The 16,147-nt window shown below is 37.7% G+C and overlaps 1 protein-coding gene across 2 annotated transcripts in view; it reads right to left on the bottom strand.

Annotated features, from left to right (window-relative positions):
* Positions 1–596: 596 nt before the first annotated feature.
* kdrl (kinase insert domain receptor like) overlaps positions 597–16,147 on the bottom strand; it is a 44,220-nt gene continuing 28,669 nt past the window's right edge. For both annotated transcript variants that reach the window (XM_086158653.1, XM_086158654.1), the window contains exons 25-30: positions 13,434–13,533; positions 10,263–10,368; positions 8,058–8,182; positions 5,729–5,807; positions 4,299–4,402; positions 597–930 (exon numbers count right to left, since the gene is read on the bottom strand). In XM_086158653.1, coding sequence (XP_086014779.1) covers positions 747–930; positions 4,299–4,402; positions 5,729–5,807; positions 8,058–8,182; positions 10,263–10,368; positions 13,434–13,533 — 698 coding nt within the window. In that variant the 3' untranslated portion in view covers positions 597–746. The remainder of the gene's footprint in view (positions 931–4,298; positions 4,403–5,728; positions 5,808–8,057; positions 8,183–10,262; positions 10,369–13,433; positions 13,534–16,147) is intronic.

Consider the following 16,147-nt stretch of genomic DNA (forward strand, 5'->3'; position numbering starts at 1 on the left):
AGGCTATAAAATATAACCTCATTTATTTTTTTTCTCTCCCCATGAATCTGTGATTTAACATAACCCAAAGAGATTCAAAGTACCCCTCACCTCTATCACTCTGGTTTAACCTGAGTTAGTTGAGCATCTCTCAAAGTAATATGCATAGACCCCTCAAGGAAGAGAACTTTCTCAACTAATAATCAATACTGCTACATTATCCATTTGCTTTTTGCATTCAGCATGACAGAGCCGGTCTTCATACAGGGAGATATCACTTCAGAAAGGAGCATCTCTTTATCTGTATTTTGAAAATACTGTCCAGTAATCAAAACTCAATATTAATGCAAAAAAAGCCTAGACTATTCTCGCTTTTTTGATTTCCGTCATCGATACAAATAGTTTATTGTAAGATTGGTATCATCTAATGTTTTCACAGTAAATTAGACGATACATGATACCTGACTAATACCTGAGCCTGTTTTCAGCTGTTTGACATGTCACAGTAAATGTGGAACGGACCAGCAGCATTAATGTCATCCTGTGTCTGAAAAACGGAAAGGGAGGAACACTCTGCACATTTCCTTTGTCACAGGTTGGACGAGACAAGTTACAGTTGATTCATGAGTCATTTCAGTTTGACAGATAGCGGTTCTCACATTTTTCTTCCCAACAGTTGATGAAGAATCCACAGACTAGTGCCAAAACAGAATCCTAACAAAGCAAAGGCATCAGTTTGTCAGATTCTCTAATGGTAGAGTGGAAGGCTAAACAGGCGGGGTGGAGTAGCGCACAACATAGTTGTAATCTGGCGGTGGGCTGTGACACTCCAGGTCGTCATCCAGGGCTGAATCATTCAAACTGAAGTCCAAAGAGGGAACCATTGGTTGATATTTCTCCTTGTCTGTGTCCGCCAGCACAGATTCTTTACTTTTACTGGTTGCCTTCATCCTGGAGGATACACAGAAAAACAAAGCACTTATAAACAAATGTTCTTATTTGACAGGGGTGTTTGCGTCATAGTATGTAGTGCATGTGTAGTGTTTACAATATTGCATTGACAATATGTATTATGTATTGTGAAAATGTGGCATTAAATGGGAACACCTTGGAAAAAAAAGCCAGAGGAAAAGGAGGGGATAATTCTAACATCCCTGTAGAAACTGAGGTGGTTGACAGTAGAAAGTTAACAATAAGATAAATTATTCTTATTGTGGGCTACACTCGACTCTTTTGTGAAATGTTTGAAGCTGATAAGAATCGGCTTAAACTACTACATTTCACTTGGTTTCTGATGTTTTTATAAACAGTCGTAGTAATTAGACTGTGACTATTGTGCACTATACAACTAGTTAAAATTTGATAACCAATGATCTGCTTGTATAGCATTGCATGCATGGGGTATTGTTGTTTTTCTTGAATAGATATTCATTTTTTCCTTCAATGGCTTAATCTCAATTTATATATTTTGTCATGGTTAAAATGTTATATATTGAGGTTAAAAAACAAACAAACAAAGCCCCGCAAACACAGGGAGAAGAAAACATTTCTTACTTAACACTGACACATTCAACTCTGGTGATCCTGTAGGGCTCCAGAAATTAGCTCTAATGTTGAAGACATGCAATCCTTGTTTTTTTTTTTTTTTTTTTTTTTTTTTTTTTAGTTTTTCAATTTTGAAAAAATGTATCTACCGGTTCCAAAACCCTGGCCTTTCGCAAGCCTCATAATACATAATGGATGAACACACCATTGCCCTTCTACAATCATGTGAATGTGCCAAGTGAAAAACAAACAGGACAAAACAGACACAATAAATCAGTGTAGCGTGACAAGATGATCTGTTAACATCCTGAACAAGAAATTACGCAGAGCCTAAATTTGCCACTGGGGTTTTCTCATGCTGTGGTGCTGTATTCTCACCCCATGCCTTGACTATTTATGAGCTTTTTATGTGTAGAGCAGTGAATTAGCTGTCTAAACAAAAAAAAAATGTGTTTGTTTATCTCAAAACCATTTGACTTGGGACCCAAGAGGTACTTTTAATATTCTCAGATTTAAAAACGTACCCTTTGTGAAGCTGCACAATCACACAAAACCTTCCCCCATTCATATATTATGTAATCAATCATACTGAGCTTTTCTGCTTCATTTGAGGCTCAGAATATGAGTAATTGTCCTCCATTGTCTTTGGAGGTTGCTATGGTTATTCAGAGCCGGTCTCAAGAGGCCATAGGGTCACTGCTCAGCAGGGGTTTTGTGTACTGGAATGCCTTCTTGATGAGTAACTACCTGGTAAACTGGCCATCAGATATAGTTGTAGCCAACTGAGCCAAGTGTGTAAATGCCAGTGTGAGAAAGCTTACAAAAATGTTTGCTCTCAGCAGAGCTCAAGGTTTAGAGATGAGTGAGTGAGGAACAGGTGCAACCCCGAAAGGATTCACAGCTTTCTGGATTACGAAGGCTTCTAAGTTCAAAGATAGTGATTAAGTGGTTGCCTGGCAAGGAGGTCCTACCCTCTTGCATGCCTGGACTGATTCTTCTTTCCATGGTGGATGTCCTGATGACACATCAGGCCACGAAAACCCATGGGTTCCAAGTTTGAGAAACTGATACTCAGAGGATGTGGATGTCTGCAAGGCCAAGCTGGATGTTCCTGTTCTTGATAATTGTTCTTTAGATTGTAAAAACATCTCCAATTTTTTGTCTTGGTAAGCATGAGGGTTTGCTGCTCATCATTTAAAGGTTGTAAAAGGATCATTCTGGACTACTACAGGGATATATTATATATATATATATATATACATATATATATATGTTTGAAATGTTTCTCTCTCTCTCTCTCTCTCTATATATATATATACACATATATATCATATATAATTGTATATATTATATATAATTATATATATTATACTATATATATACATATATACACACACACACACACACACACATATATATATATATATATATATATATTGACAAATTTCAAGTTTTGGAAATTCTCTCTTTCATAACAGTGCTGAAATCAGTTTTGGTGCTAAAAGTGGCCAAATGTACATTTGAAAAAAGAACAGGAACAGGATTTCTTATGACTAATTTCCTGTCAAACACTTCACATGATAGGAGTAGCAGAGTAGTTCTTCATAAAAAGGATGAAAATAAAGATGATGCATTCTCTTGTTCAAGAGGAACACATATTCTAGAAACTGATGGTAAAGCTGAGCCTCTTTTTATGTCATTTTTCGGAAATTTTAAAACAAAAACCACATCCAGGGGTGGCAAGGGGATGCAGCGATAAATTGGAAAAATTGGGAAATTGCCCAGATGTGTGAAAGAGAGAGAATTGTTGCGTGTCTGTATATGTAGCTTTGCGATTGACTGGTGACCAGTCCAGGATGTACACAGCCTCTCGCCCTGTGGCAGCTGGGTTAGGCTCCAGCTTCCCCTGCAGCCCTGAGTAGGAAATATGGTGGTAGATAATGGATGGATGGAAACTACATCCAGTATAAATGTAATGGAGAGAGGGCAGATATTCTCTACAGTGAATACCTGCAGAAGTTTGCAACTGATGACAGAGTACTCTAGATGAATAAACAACAGTAAAAAAATTGATTTAGGTATGAACTGCTTCCTCAAGAGGACAGTGAAAGTGTGAAGTTGGACCAAGAGGGACTGCCGCACAGGGAGCAGTATAATGATGCCATGAGGTTCCCAGGAATTGAACTGCTGCTGTAAACATAATACATAAACCCCTCATAAGAAAAAGATTTACTGACAGGTTACTCAGATTTGATTTGATCCTCATATAAACCCCTTAAGTAAGAACATACCGTCTGTGTTTTCTTGCTTTGTGACAGTTTTACACACTTGCCCTCATAGGATTCTCATCTTGAAATAAAAATAATCCACAGGGTTTGGAAGCATATGTAAGCTAATGTTGATTGAAATATAGCCATGCCTTTAAGTCATCATCACCATGATGCTAAATCATTTTGGGAGGTATCTTGTAAAGGCTATTTTGACAACAAAGGTTTTTTTTTAGTGTTTTAGGGCTCTTGAGTGCCTCATCCACTCTGCAGTTTGATGTCTCCGGGCTTCAATGCTCCTTTGTGCCTCTGTCTTTTACAAATGGGTTTCCCCATCATAATGAAAAACATCTTTGTGTGAATATGATAATGATTGCATCAACATTCCTGCACAACAGGGGGTATCCATGTAAGTATTGTGCACTCTTTTTCTTTGGTTTTCATGTCAGTGTGTTGACGTGTTGTCAGTAAATGTGGAAAGGCAGTTGGGAGGTTTAGTTTACATACGCCAGAGCCATGATGCTCACGGGTCGGCCAACAAGTGACTCCAGCCGCCTCAAGGTATTCATGTTGTCAGAGGAGAGCCCCATCCCACTGTCAGACTGACCACCCTGTTGAGGAGAGACAAGGCAAAATAAGTTAACTAGACCATAAACAGTAGTTATTTCCATATTAGGTGGAAAAAACACTGGGACATACAAAATGGGGTAAATTACATTTCACAAAAAACAAAAAAAATTCTTGGAATGATTGAACACAGTCAAACAATTCTGGGTATTAAGGCAAAAAAAAAAAAAAAAAAATACTGACTGATTCTTTGAGTCAGTATTGTCACCTAGTATTTGTCAACTCTCTGAGGCAAGCAATAATAAAACCATTAGGTTCAGGTGAGAAGACATTTGGAAGACATTTTGGGATGACATTACAATTACTCAGAATTCTATAATTAATTTCGATTTTGACATAACAGAAAACATTTTGCAATAGAAAAGATGAATGCATAATACACTCTATCCTAAATTAGTGACAAATGGAGTTTCTCTGATACCATCCAGTACTGCTTGTATGACTGGTCCCATTGTCACTTTCCTGAGCTCATCATTAACAGACATGCCCTGGTACCTCAAAAGTATGTTTATATCAGTGTACCTAAAACCTTTGTTTCGTAATTTTGAAGTGATCCTGTAGTACCAACAGTACCCTATTGTGGAATTAAACTCATTGACGTTTTTGTAGCTGAAAGTTTCCTCCAGTTTATTATTTTTTCTTTTGTCATACTGTATTAGCCTCTGAAGCGAAAACCTAGATGAACATATGAGTGGAGGGTGTTGTTTTTCAAAGACAGACGAATGCAAATAGTAAAATCATTCAACTGTGTTAGTTGTTATTGCCTTTGCACCACACGGTCACATTGCTAATGTCAGAGACAGGCTGATCATGCTGAAAGTGGCTGCCATGATAACCGCAACAAAACTTTTGGGAACACAGCATAAGATGCAGAGGAGGGGCAGAGTGACCAAAGTACATCTTGATCCTGTCTGACTATTGTAATATTCAAAGTCTGACATGCCAATACAGATCTCTGTCCAATTCTTATTATCTTGTCCTTCCAAAGCAACACCCAATTGCCAGCATAAACATAACTTTACTGTTGAAAGAGGTTCCAGTCTGTCAGTGTAATGTGGTATTAAATTTCTCCAGATGAATGGATCAAGTAAGATAACAGGCTTTTAGTTGCTATTTAATAATTATACTTTGTCAAAATTTCACTCTCATATGCAGTTCAGTAAAGCAGTTTTTACAATTCCAATTCATTTTGCAATATAGATTTTTAAAATAAACCTTGTATGTCTGATATGGAATTTTGCTTAGTCTAGGAAAATGCCAGCAAAGACTACATGTCTGTTTCTGGTTTAGCCTTTGAAAGAACAACTCACCTCATGACCCTCATTTGTCCCATTCTCCATGGTTACCTCATCGAAGGTTTTCACACTTCCAGGACGGATTTTGATGTTCCTGGAAAAAATATTCCCAAAGTAAGTGTCCGAAATACCTGTTTTTCTTCACTTTTATATGGAAAATCACAAGAGTACACTTAAGTCAAAAGATTTGAGAGTTAGGTAACAGAAGCACAGGAACTTAATCACTTGGACAAACAGAATATCGCATCTATGACATTGTACTTTGAAAACAAAGGCTGTTGACTTTGCATTTCAACGCTGAAAAGCCTGACTCGGCTGACTCTTGCTTAAAGGAACCTGTCATTTCGGCTTTTCGGCACCTCCTCAATCAACACACTTGGAGAATCTGTGACAACCCATGAGCTCTGACAAATATTATTTCAAGCAGGCATAAATGTAGCAGCAGGATCTGTGGTTGAAGGTGAAATTTCTAGCAGGAGCCATAAAAGCTTTCCAGCCTTCAAATGTCTCTATGCGGGTGTTTCTTATCATGTGCCTTTGTAGGCTGTCATTGTCTCCAGGTCAGACCTAAATATTCTGGTGAAGTTTAGTCTGAGTGCGACTATGAATGTTAGCCTGATTGCAATGATTTGGGCATTTCCTTTTCAAAACAGGCTGCACCGTTGGAACTTTAACAATCTGAAGTTGCATGGTACCAAGATAAGGGGACTAATTTCCTATGACTGTTTTAATAACTGCATAGGGCTGTGTGCCAGAATTTCTATGCTAGCTGCTCTTTGAGGTACATGTGTCAGGATGAGAGGATATGTATGATCATTCTGACATGCTGATATTTTTACGAGTGGGATGTAGACTTATAAAAACAGATTTGGTGATGAGTCAGAGTTTGTCAGAGTACATGAAAATCCCTGGCAAATTTTATGGTAATTCATGCCAAAGTGTTTTCAAATTGAATGTGGCAATTACAAATGTGAGAGGTGATCATCTCATACAAATTTGTTCAAGAAAAACTGTCTATACTGAATAAATATGTATAAATATATATACTTTTGAAGCAAGCAATTTCTAAAGCGGCAAGACACAAGTAAATTTAAGTTCAACTTAAAACAATGTCAAGCAAAATAAAATCTAAAGCAGGGGTCTCAGACTCGCGGTCCGCGGGTCAATTGCGGCCCTCGGAACAATATTTTGTGGCCCCCTGCCTGAAATCAAATCTTTGTGTTGGTGCGGCCCGCGTCTTTTTTCTCACATGCATCTGGGGGTTTTATACAGTAGGTTTCATACAAAAATGTGCAGGGAAAAAATGAAAAAGTAACTTTGAAATGTATTTTTTGCTTCAAAATTTGAAAACAAAATGATTTTTTGATGAAAAAACGTCTAGTGAAATAGTTAAAATGATCTTTTCTTTTCGTATTTCTATAAAAAACACAAAAACAATAGCAAAATAAAAACAGGCAAAATTAAAAATATTGATTTAATAACCAGAATAGCCTTGTAAACATGATACCTCTTATACATGTTACCAATCAATTTTGTACTGCTAGAAACAAATTTTCCCGCAGTGACAAGGTTGTCTCTTTTAACTCAACAATATTTTTAGGGTGTAATTTCATCAATTCTTTTTTAATATTCATTTTTTGATATTAATTCATTATGTATTTTTTAGAGGAACAGTTCATTACACACAAAGATTTTTATAATATACCTGTTCACCTCCTTTAAACTAAAACAAAGGAAAAAATTTGGACTTAGTGTTACTTCTAGGTGATGATTTTACTGGCCCGGCCCCCTTGACATCAAATAAGGTCGTATGTGGCCCCCGGACCAAAATGAGTTTGAGACCCCTGATCTAAAGAGTGTAAGCCTTCCATTAATATTTCAACAAATATTAATTACAATGACTTCCATTTCTTGAGTAAACACTCAGTTAAATTTGTGTCGGTTGGGAAAAAACAAAAGGGCAATATCAAGCTATTGTAGAGGAGCCTGGAAGGGTTGAGGGCCTCCGGGCACAGGCTTAATCTGCCTGCGGGTTATGTGCTTGGGCAGAAAAAATATCAGCACAAAACTTTACGGTTCACTAGGAGACGACCTGAAAGCGCCTTTGCCGACTGTCATGTCAGTCGGCTGGCAAATAATAATTCTCAAGTGATTATTTTGGAAAGGAAAAGTGGTTGTTTTGGGAGTTTCGGAACCAACATGATGCAGTTGCTAATCAAGTAACATTTTCTCCAGTTATGGAACAATAGCAGTTAAGCAATGATGTGCAACTAGGAAGAACCGATCAACTAGGTTGGAGGTATTTCTCTACGAGCCAGCTGATGACATTGATCTATATCCTTACAAGGTGCTCCCTGACTCGCGGTGGGAGAGAGGGCGGGTTGGTGTTTCCTCTGACAGCTTGGTGGTGGACAGTTCTCCCACCTTCGCCAGCAGGGCTGTGTTTATGGGTATGTAGTGCTTCCCCTCCTTAATCAAAAACACAGACAGAAAACATTCATGAGTGCAGCCATTCAATACTTTGATCCAAAGTAAAAAGGACTAAGGATTCAGAAAAGTTTCAAGAGCAATGTGGTGTGAATGTTGTACAAACACCCACACCCAGAGGTCATGGAGAGCAGCCAAAGAAACTAAGGGCATGAGTAATAAATCCAATGCAATGTTCATGTATTTGTTGGAGACAGCAGAGCCTGCGACCAGCCTTCCTGCACTGTAACAATAGCCTTATTAATGAGAGTCAGTCTTGTCCACTGTTCTCTCTTATGACTCATTTCTCATAGCTATGATAGTTTTTGCAGACTAATGTACAACACATTATGTGGAGAGTGATGTGAGGTTCAGGTTGTGTCTATCTCATTCGCTCTCTGAACAATCTGCAGCCCTCCCATTCAAAGGTAATGACCTACATTTAAATCTTGTATGTTTATTTGCCTTTCAATGCCCGCTCTACAGTTGAGCTTATTCTCTTGAGCGTATAGAAGTTAAAAGTTGACTCAGTACATCTTTTACATCCCGAGGACTGAAAAACATCTGGCCTTGTTAAGGCTCGGGCCAATTTTCTATCATCACCTCAAGGTGATTGTCAAAGCACTATTTCAGTTTCTTTTTTCTATCCTCCAAGCTTTTTAGTATAATCTTTTTACACCTAATGTGTAACATAAATCAGTGCATCTTTAGGTAATCATACGCTCTTCCCTTGTTTAATGCTTTTAAGACGCTAATGTGCAAGCTTGGACTGGGTTGCTTACATCACTGGAGAATTAAGGATAGGATAAAAGGTTATTTTCAGTGCAAAGTTCCTCTTTGAATGTGCACTAATAATATGCTAAATGACTGAGTTAGTAAAAGTAATGCATGCCCTCATAGCGTTGTTGATCTATACAGACAGGAGGGAGACAAGAACTAAGCATAGGACTGTTTATCAAGCGACAGCCATCAAATGCATTTCTACCAGCCACAAGTGAAGACATAGTTAGCAGGAACCAACTGCACTTATATTTAAATCGGACTGTGCCTGTTAAATGTATGTAAATATTTTGTTTCAATTTAATGTGTTTGGACAAGACCTAAATAGTATGATTTTTTTGGGTGACTATTTGACATATCTGCTTGACTAATGGGAACAAATTAATGTTACGTTTGTTTACATTCTCACAAAATGTATAAACCTCCAGCTGTTGTGGCAGTGATTCACGTAATTCCTGCCAGACAGTGTTATCTTGTGCCACACTAATAATCAAAATTTTTTCCATATGTTTTTAAGTGTGCTCCCTTTTCCAATCCTGATGGTGACATTTCAAAGGGAGCCAAGTGTTTGTGTTGAGTGGTACTTCCCTGTTTAGCCAGCGCTGGATTGACACAGTGAGCCAGTGTGACAACACTGGAAATACCTGTTTGCTCCTGATTTTTTCTTTTGTAAAATTGTTTTAATAAGGATAAATTAACGTGAATGGTCTAATTCTCCAAAATGCAACTTTGACAATTAAGAAAAAAAAGACTAATGATTCCAAATTTTCTTATTGCTCATTTTCCTATTTTACAAAAATCCTCAGCTCTTTCCTCTATGCTCATAATATTGATTTTAATTTGATTTTTGCGTCTTTTAGGTTTGAATTTATTGCTATATACCTGTATAATCACTTTTTGTTGTCTTTTATAAATATGTAAGAATAAGAATAAGAATAAGAACAACTTTATTAATCCCGAAGGAAATTGCTGTGCCAGAGTTACAGAAAATATAACAGTAATAAATAATAAAAGAAAGGCAGAATTAGAAATAAAAACAAACTATAAACTATAAATGTACCGATCTGATCATATATAGAAATATACACATCATAGGTATCTATACATGTGTGTGACTGTATACACACATATGCACGCTTGCATACATACATAAGGATATGGAATATAATTGGAATTTATAAAAATGTTTCTGTCATTATATACACCAGCAAGTTATATTCTTGGTAAAAAGCATTATGACATGAGATGACGACAAGGATGGTGTTGTGTGATATTCAAAAAATCTTGTATTTGTCATTAATACCTGTTGCACACTGGCCTGAAGGAGGTCACCCAGCCTTTCCACCAGCTCAGTGAAGGTCGGCCGCTCCTGTGGCTGCCCCTGCCAGCAGTCCAACATGGTCTGATATCTAAAACAATGAACACACACTTGAGCAAAAACTGCCGCATGGATAGATATTGTACAACCATAACTAGAGAAACCCTTCAATTTAACGCAAAGACATTTATCTGAGATGCGGCAGTGCAAAATATGACCAGAATCTGTTCAGCAGAGATGATGGTCCCCTAACACTCCCCTCAACTCCCCAATAGTAAGCAAGGTCCACCTTCAGACCAGATGTGGCTCTTTGAATTTTGGTATGTTGATGTTCTCTATTTTCAAGTTATGGTAGCCCGATGGAACTGATTCTCTCTCAATTTGGGTGAGAAGACCAGTAAGAGAATATTGTGTAGTTTCTGTCACGTCTCTGAAAAGTTGTCGGCATCTCTGGCCATGTGGGAAGACTCAGTGCCTTTATGTGCAGTTCCATGACGCTGGCTTGTCTCATTTCTTGGTGGAGGTTAGAAACAAAATACTATGCTGTTTAAATCACATTCCCTGCCTGTTTTTGACGAGGGACCCTCCAGTGATGTTTCTATAGTAACAACCACCATTTCTCCCACAGAAACCTTATATTTGATGTGCAATTATTCTCTTTTGCTGTCATGCCCACAATTCCGAGTTGTTCTTAAAAAAACAAATCTATTGCTGCTGTATTGAGCTCCCTCTTATATCTTTGCGTTTCTCTCTGCTCCATGTTGTGTTTTTCTGTTCTAGCCGTGGTTGTCTTTCCACTAGGACTAGAATATTAATGACTTTAGAGTGGCAGGTGGTAGCATTCATGCCGATAACAGGAAGTAAAAAGTATGATCTGAACACTAATGATAATGATTGATTAGGGGAAGTAGATGCATTGTGAGACCCCCTGCTCTGACTGTAACTAGATTAAGAAAATGCCGTGCTTCTAGAAGTTTTAGGTCTTTTTTTTTTCAAGGCGTTCCATGATCTGAACTGTTTTTGCAAGGTTATATGAAAGGAAGTCAGCATCCTTTTTATTGTGCTCTGACAATCCTCCATACAAATTCCTCTGAAATGCATCAGGATGGGGATCTTACTAACGGACGTTCCTGATGAATCAGTGCTGCGGATGCACAAAGTAAGTGAGACTAAAATAAGCAGCCTCATGTGCTTGCCATTCTTTATATATCAGGACTCTGGGGGTCAGGGTCATGATGTCGAAACCTGGTTTTACAGACACACGTTATCAAGAGCAGACCTCTTTAGGGGATCAGTGGAATTTTCCCCACTGACTGTAATGCATTACTGTGCATCCCATTTAAGCCCATAGCAGCAAGTTTTATCTTGGTGTCATATCAAAGGTATGTCTCACACTCACAAGTCTTCAAAATATCTAATCTGGTGGTTTTAATTTTTTCAGCGGTTGTCCGAAACAAGATTGACTATAGGAGAGATTCTTGGCACCAGTGGGTCTACATTTTCAAATCTTCTGTTCTGAATATAAATATAACCATTGGTCTGGACTGAATTTTGTGTATCATTTTCAATCACTGCCTCCTTCTTAAAACCTGATAAATTCATTCAGTTAGCTTTACTTGGCACAAGATGCTTTAAAAACTCTGGACCTTTTGATACCACATCATTATTATGAAGAAGTGCTGCATGAAGCTTTCAAAACAAATAGGATTTGTGGATTTCGCCTATATGAGTCATCTTAAATTAAAACCAGACACAATGTATGAACACTTGTTGGAATGAACCTCAGTTACAGAGCTCAGTGTTATAGCCATGCCTCCCAGGATACAAGGGGGGCTTTTCCCTCTTGAGTGTTCTTTCATTGAACAGAAAAAGACCGTGAATGCGGTCAGAAAACATGCTGATATATTTCATGATACTGTATCTGCCACAGTTGTACAAATCTCATTTCAAACAAAACACCTAAACATAGTCCCCGTCATAAGTAACTGTTTAATCTTATCTAGATTCTACAAAAGCCTTCAGAATGTAACTGCAACAATATTGGTGACCGATAAGTCATTATTTCAATCGTTTTTTCGTTGCACTAAAAAATATCTACCATCAACATAATGGCCAGTCTGACAATGAATTGCTGTCAAAAATGAGGGACTGTGAATTTTGGTGCAAAAAGTATGTTCACTGTGCTTCACCATTCGGATGATAAAAGAGAGGGGATTTCTTGATCATCTTCGGGTTTGACTTGATGATTTTCAAGTGGAAAAAGAAAAAGAAAATCAAAATCATTGACATTGGTCAATGCCTGGATGTGGCCAGAAAAATTATTGAAAATAATTAAAACTGACATAATTAAATGTTTTCCATATTTATGTTTGCAGTAGAAAATCCATGGGAAAATGACAACTACAATATTATGTCATAGTGCAGCTATATCCAGTAGTGTACTTTCCCCACTTATTACATTACATTACAATACAGTCATCTGGCAGACGCTTTTATCCAAAGCAAAGTTACAAAAATCGCAATTCAGTCACCAAAGATCCGAAGTACCAGTAGTCGGAAGTCAGAGGTGACCACTCTACCAAATAGCCATCTCAGGACCATATGCATTCATTTCATCCTTTTTTTTTAAATTTTTTCACTCAGAATAATTTCCCCAAACATCAAAATAACACAGACTTCTACTCAGACTGTCAGGCCTGATACTGTACCTAGGAAATATTATTTTTTCCCACAAATATCTGTAACATGCCCCATCTACCAGCCTCTTCCCCCCCACAAAAAAAAACCTGGTCTCTGGCATTCCTCACTGCAGACATCGCCTTTAAAAGTGGTGCTGAGTTACCTCTGTCAGAGCCTCAAGCTCACTGCCGCAGAGCTAATCAGTAGCTAATGTTTCCTTCTGAATCATTCAGCATGGGATTATCCATGATGCTTATCAAGCACCCCCGACCTCAGAGTGCAACCACAAAGAGACCTAGAATCAATCTCAGTTAAGTATTTGTATCTTAGAGAACATACAGCTGGTGGCAAGTAGCCTGCTGGCTGAGATAGAGATTGGTTTTCCATCCCTGTCACCTAATCAGAAACTGACTTAATAGAGAAAGACGGTGTTGGGGCATTTTTTTGACTCCCTCTTTTATTTATATTGAATCTCACATTTCAGACGAAGCGTAGTCTGGCGCTCTCATCCTGGTCCCCTCTTTAAGCCTGCAGCAAAATTCCTCGTCAATTTGGACACCAGGATACGGTGATGCACCTGGAAGGGGAGAAATGGAAATGGAGAAAAAAAAAAATTGATTGAAAAGAATAATCTAGGCATCCGATTTTGTTGTTTGATTGTAAATTGGTATAATAATTGGAGAGAACATGAATTTATGACATAGATTGAAAAATATGATAAAAGGGAAAGTGAAGTCATGTATCTGGCATTTTGATTTAAATTCAATATAATGTTATTTGTTTACACTGTTTTGTAACTTTATGTTAACTATACTTACCGCACTTTCAAAATTTGCACAGATAATCTACCGATTCAGAAATACAATCAATTGATGAATGGAGAAGATAGTGAATGAACCCTTTCCCAAAACAATCAATGAACTACTTTAAGGGATGTAAAATGCCTTGAAAATAATCAATATTTGACCCTAAACAAAAAGGCCAGAAAGAAAGTGGCCATAAACAAATTGCATTCATTTTCAAATGAAAGAAAAAAAAAGATGAAAATGTGTCGTTAACACATTTTGACTACATTCATTTTGACAGACGTATAGCAGTTTTACAGAATTATCATCCACATCCTTGCATCATTTGCTTCAGAGGAAATTAGCCACTAATCTTTAAGAGATAAATCGTAAAAGGAGGTAGAGCAATCGTCTTTGGAAACGAAAATTCCTGGTTCGATTTCTGGCTCCTCCTGGTGTGTTAAAGTGTTGTTGAGCAAGACACTGAATCCCTAACTGCTCCCCTGGTGCGGGTCGATGGCAGCCTACTGCTCATGGTTCATCCATGATGGGTTAATTGCGGCCAACAAATTTCCCCTCGGGGATTGATAAATTATTATTAAAAGCACTTGTGTTTATTAGCTCTGTGAAAAGTTTTGTTGGTTTGTTTGGATTGCTTTCGCAGATGGAAAAACCAGTACTTCAAAATAAATGCCGTACATTGAGTTGAGTCAAGCCAAGGTTAACTGAGTTTAGTTTAGTTCAGTTTATCCATGAAGGCTAAATCATAGTCAACCTAAAGGAGTCTACCGCTATATATGTTTACAGTTGAATAGTGATGGTTAAAAGTGGTCCCCGTGTCATGATCATGTTAAAAAATTAGTCTGAATTAGTTCTTTTTGGTCTGAGATTTTAAATGAAGTTTTTTTTTGTGTGTTCTACGGACCAAAACTGCTTTGTTTATTACATAATATAATTGTTTTAGCTTGCTTAAAACCCCAGACACATCATACAATACCAAACTTGTGGCTCAAAATTTATGCGGAAATTACATTTCGATTTCAGCAGTGGACTCAAAGAAGAAGTAAGAGACTTTGAAAACAATAAAAGAGACAATCCAAACATCTGAATGCGGTCTGTCATTGTTGTCATAGTCCGTATTCCAGCTGTAGCCAAACGGAAAACTGCCTTATAAACAAGCTGAACACCAAATGAACCTTAAATGATCCTTTCACCCACTGCAAAGAAGATTTTTATCTTCTTTGTAAACATAGAAACCTCAATACAGCCACTATCAAGGAAACATAGAAATAGTGATAAAATGACTGCAATTGGGTTTGAATTTATACATGAAACGTTGCAGTTTTCAACAAAGGGTAATCCATTAAGTTATATTTTACTGTGAAACTGAATGACAGCTTGGAGCCATTGCAAAGTAATTTTATGTACTTTCTACGACCTTATAGTACTCTTCTGTGTATTGTAAACACTTCACTCTCATCTCCTTTTCACTGAAAGACTTCCAACATTTGTATACATCACCAAGTAAGTCTGGTTTATATTTTGCTGTGAATGACCTGCTAACAAAGAAGGATGTGAAAAAATGTCGCTGACAAAACCTTTTGCGAGTGATTATGAAAACACACTTTGGTTACCTTGAAATGTTTGACCTCCAAACATTATTGGGCTGGAAAGCTCATTTCCTTGCCCTTTCCCCTCAAACATTTTGTATCCTTGTTTCAAGATATAGTTATCTGAGACACAGCTAACACTATCCAGATGTGGTTTTCTTTATCACTAGATGTACAGTGATGTCAGCGTTCCTTATATTATAAATGGCAAGCAATTTGACACACTTTTCCTTTAATTGCGGAGTTACGGTTTTATATGGCAGTGAACCAAATGGAAATGCAATGGAAAGTAGAGTAGAGCAGTGTATCCATTGGAGCCTCTGTGTTTTTTTCTTTTCTCCATACATTTATTCTCATGTTTCCCCTGGTTACCACAGTGACACTTGAACATATAATATTTAACATTAAGCCTTGATATTGATTTGCACTGGGCGCCGCGCCACAGTGAATAAGCACTTTCGGACCATCGCGCAAAGCTCTCTTAAAAGCTGCAGTGGTTCCACAGCAGGGGCACGAATTTACACTCTGATCTGGCTGCTTGGTAGTTGTGTGTTTGTGTTGCCAGCTGGGAAAAAAATAGACGGCAGTTTAATGTCCCATGGCTGCACTAAAAATCACAGTCACTTCAATAATGCTTCTGTTCAGCTGGGATGACTTTCTCGGGCTGACAATGCCGGCTAGGCTCTTTGTTTTGTGAGCAAAATCGCACAGTTGAAGGGGAATGACTATTAACCTGTAGATCTGGTAAAGCTGTACAGCACCCAACATATTCATGCATAAGTAAAGCTGTTAAAAG

The sequence above is a fragment of the Fistularia commersonii genome, chromosome 13 (assembly GCF_037954325.1).
Source record: "Fistularia commersonii isolate RoL2024-O1a breed Wild chromosome 13, RoL_Fcom_v1.0, whole genome shotgun sequence".
NCBI classification, from domain to species: Eukaryota; Metazoa; Chordata; class Actinopteri; order Syngnathiformes; family Fistulariidae; genus Fistularia; species Fistularia commersonii.